At 35.1% G+C, this 3,403-nt stretch overlaps 2 protein-coding genes across 2 annotated transcripts in view; both read right to left on the bottom strand.

Annotated features, from left to right (window-relative positions):
- Window positions 1-1,221, bottom strand: part of FDP41_009173 (uncharacterized protein) — a gene marked incomplete at both ends in the record, with an annotated part of 2,543 nt that extends 1,322 nt beyond the window's left edge. The window contains 6 exons of the mRNA XM_044713105.1: window positions 1-128; window positions 191-310; window positions 369-421; window positions 479-614; window positions 668-839; window positions 922-1,221. The exon at window positions 1-128 is cut by the window's left edge and continues 19 nt beyond it. Coding sequence (XP_044557282.1) covers window positions 1-128; window positions 191-310; window positions 369-421; window positions 479-614; window positions 668-839; window positions 922-1,221 — 909 coding nt within the window. The remainder of the gene's footprint in view (window positions 129-190; window positions 311-368; window positions 422-478; window positions 615-667; window positions 840-921) is intronic.
- Window positions 1,222-1,358: 137 nt separating this feature from the next.
- Window positions 1,359-3,403, bottom strand: part of FDP41_009172 (uncharacterized protein) — a gene marked incomplete at both ends in the record, with an annotated part of 4,614 nt that continues 2,569 nt past the window's right edge. The window contains 3 exons of the mRNA XM_044713104.1: window positions 1,359-2,929; window positions 3,106-3,254; window positions 3,316-3,391. Of these exons, the coding sequence (XP_044557281.1) occupies window positions 1,359-2,929; window positions 3,106-3,254; window positions 3,316-3,391 (1,796 nt within the window). The remainder of the gene's footprint in view (window positions 2,930-3,105; window positions 3,255-3,315; window positions 3,392-3,403) is intronic.

Here is a 3,403-nt window from a genome sequence, read left to right as displayed (position 1 = left end):
TTCTTGATTCACTTCTGCAAGTTCAAATCCAAGTAATTTGTTGGCATTGAAAGCTTCAGCTTGAGGATCTGGATTCTGATGATACTTTTGAGACAGTAAATAAGTGGTTTGAAGTCCCTTGCCCTTGACTTTGGAAAGTTCAGTCATTTCATTGAACAACCAGTTGTAAAAACCTTTTCACACAACTTACCTTCGACCTCTCTTGGTTCGAATTCATACAAATCATAAACGCGTTCGTAGGTTTGGCGAGAAATTTGAATTCTTCCACCAATACCAGTAGATTCCATGCGTGACGCTGTGTTCACCGTGTCTAATGTTGAGATAAGTGACATAACATTATAAATTTCATATTTGAAATCTTTACTTACCACCCCACAAGTCATAACTAAATTTTGATGAACCTAGAACACCAGCAGTAACACTAAGTTCCATGTAAAAACATTAACATCAAAAATTTCCTAATAATGAGAGAACATACCTTCCTGTGTGAATACCAACACGAATATTTAGATTGGCATTTCGTTTCACATTGTAATTGTAAAGAATAGAGAACTGGCCACACGCAAAAAGTAAGACTTTTTCGGGGTGATCGGTCTCTTTGTTGTGCAAACCACCTTTGTTTGTGAATTAATTATAGTGAGTTAGAATGTATGATTTGTATACTAACCTGCTAAGAAATAAGCATCACCGATTGTTTTAATCTTTTCCAAAGCAAGTCTCTCACATAAAAGGTCAAATTGATTAACAATAATATTAAGCATTTCAACGACTTGATGTGGCTCTAATTTGCTGCTCATGCTTGTAAATCCGACAATGTCTGAAAATAAACACGTGACATCCTAATTTACATCAATTTCAATGAATATAAATATATATATATACAAAGTCTAGACAAATGTTTTCATCATTTCCAATACTCACCTTAATATTTTCATAAATGTTCTTTTCTCCGGCTTTGAGGCGATTCGCAACAGGAAGTGGTAAAATGTTCAACAATAAAGCTTCCGATTTAGCTTTCTCTTGATCAATTAGTATTGCATGTTTCAACTCATTTGTAATATCTTTCAAAAAACAACTAATGATTAATTTCTTTGTTTTTTCATTGTCTCCATCAATAACGCTCACGCAAAAATTAGCTCTCACGGGGAAGGACTTTCCATTTTTCCTACGTGCCTTAAGTTTCTCAAACGTCTCTCCGAAATTACTTGTTGCCTTCTTCATTCTCTCAATAGTGGCTTTATTTTTTCAATGACTTGTTTCTTTGAAAAAGGGCCGAAATTTTAGTTCCCACCACCTTAAATATTGAATAAATGAAATTTCAAAAAAATTATTAAATTAAAAAAATTGCAACCTGTTAATTACTGACATACCTCGGATGGCCTGTAACCGAACATTTCTTGAGCTGCTTTCGAGAAAAACTTAATAGATCCATCGATATTGCAAATAATTGATCCCTCCACAGTACTATCCAGGACAGCTTTAACTTGTGCGAACGCTTGCTCATCATCATTATCAGAAACAGGGGAAATTAAAGATAATAGTCTACCAAATCTACCTTTCTTAGAAGATGTCTTTTTAGACACAAATTGGAAGTGAAGAGCATATTCTCTGAGCTGATCAGAGTTGTCCAATGTTTCCCAGCTCACATAACACATCAACGTTCTCAATTGTTGAATCTGACTCCAATACTTTTGAAATTGGTTGTTAGTGAAATAGGTGAGGACCAGCAATGTAATGAATCCAAAGGATGCAAATATGCCTGTTAGCGTTCGTGATGGTGTTTGATGCAAAGCAACATATGCATCAATAAAGGCATAGAGTTTGTAGGCCATAATTTTGCTTGCGTTATAAAACTGCATGAATCTTTCAAAGAGTGTAAGGGGGTCATACAATCGATGATAGGCCTGATTGTTCATTTGGTCAGCTTGTGAAGATAATAGGTCTAGCAGCTGATCGAGCCCTAAGCAGGAATAATCGGTCGCAGAACAATTCTTTTTGGGTATCACAGAATCCATGCCTTCAGAAAGAATGGAACGATAATTATTAAAGTTGGCTCCATAAATCAAATTATTCCACGAATCAATAGAGTGTGCTAAATAGACCTTATTGCTCAAGAAATACAGTTCATTTTCTCCTGGTGTCATATTTTGATCAAAAACAAGCTCATCCAAACCAAAGTTAACGACCTGGCTATGCATTAACACCCGTGTGGCTTCAGCCACATTCAACATGGAGATATAGGAATCATCTAAGTTCAAAAAGAATTCAGTCATAATCAAGGAGGATGATAAGAAGTAGCACAACATTAATGCTAATATCGAGAGTAATATCATTCTCATAGGTGTAAAATTTGTACTGTCAATCTTTTGAATGTTGTCTTTGGTGCTTGTATCGAGATGATGAAATATGGCACCCACTTGATCCTTATCAATATGTTTAAATAATCTTACAACCTTAAAAATGTTGCGAAGATGAATATTGATTGCCACCAAAAATATAGCGCTTGTCAGAAGCATTATTGCATTAATACACACAGCTAGTATAATGTAAATCATTCGTCTTTCCATTGCCACAATTTGATTTCTATCAATAAAATTAATACAAAATTTTTCATAGGCGTCCTTTAAGGGCTCTCGATTCAACCAGAAAAAGAGGAATACATAGGAATCACGTGTCATATTATACTGTTGAATAGTTGATCCGAGTAATGTGTCAATATTTGTGATTAATAGCTTGGTTGTCTCAGACAAAGAAGTGTTTTGGAGCTCATATTCGAGTGTTGGATTTTTGGAGATGATAGGCATTCTCAAAGAGACAGAATCCGTTGTAAAATCATGTTTCATCTCGGTCGTAAATATTCCAACGGATTTGGATAACTGTTGAACTGTCTTAGCCTTGTCTTGCAAAACAATTAACCTGTCCTTGTGGGCTTTAAAAGATACCATCAATCCAGTATCATTTATACCTTTGTATTTGATTGTAGATTGTAAAGAACGGATACCGGAAGCAATTAAATGACTGACTGAGTTCATTGTACAAGCTGGCTCCATAATATGAATATAAATAATTGTCATTTCTACAGACCAATTCCGAAACTGTACATACCTTGGTTCACAAGAAACACTTTGGAGGAAATCTCGTTCGAGAATGTAATATTAATCACTAGCCCAACAATGAGCATACTAATGCATAGAGCAACGAATAGTAAAAAGGATACGTATACTGGTTTGTGATCTTCTCTTGATAACAAGGCACTATAAACGGAAACATATCAAAACACAAGGTCGTCAATACCAATGATAAATAAATTCTTACCTTCTGAAAAGTATTTCCTTCTTTTGGGATGATGGGATCACATCAGAGGACCCTCCAAAACTATCTGCATCAAGCTCTTCATCAAAAA

The sequence above is a fragment of the Naegleria fowleri genome, assembly GCF_008403515.1.
Source record: "Naegleria fowleri strain ATCC 30894 chromosome Unknown tig67, whole genome shotgun sequence".
NCBI lineage: Eukaryota > Heterolobosea > Eutetramitea > Acrasida > Naegleriidae > Naegleria > Naegleria fowleri.
This window is presented reverse-complemented; position numbering and strand designations above follow the sequence as displayed.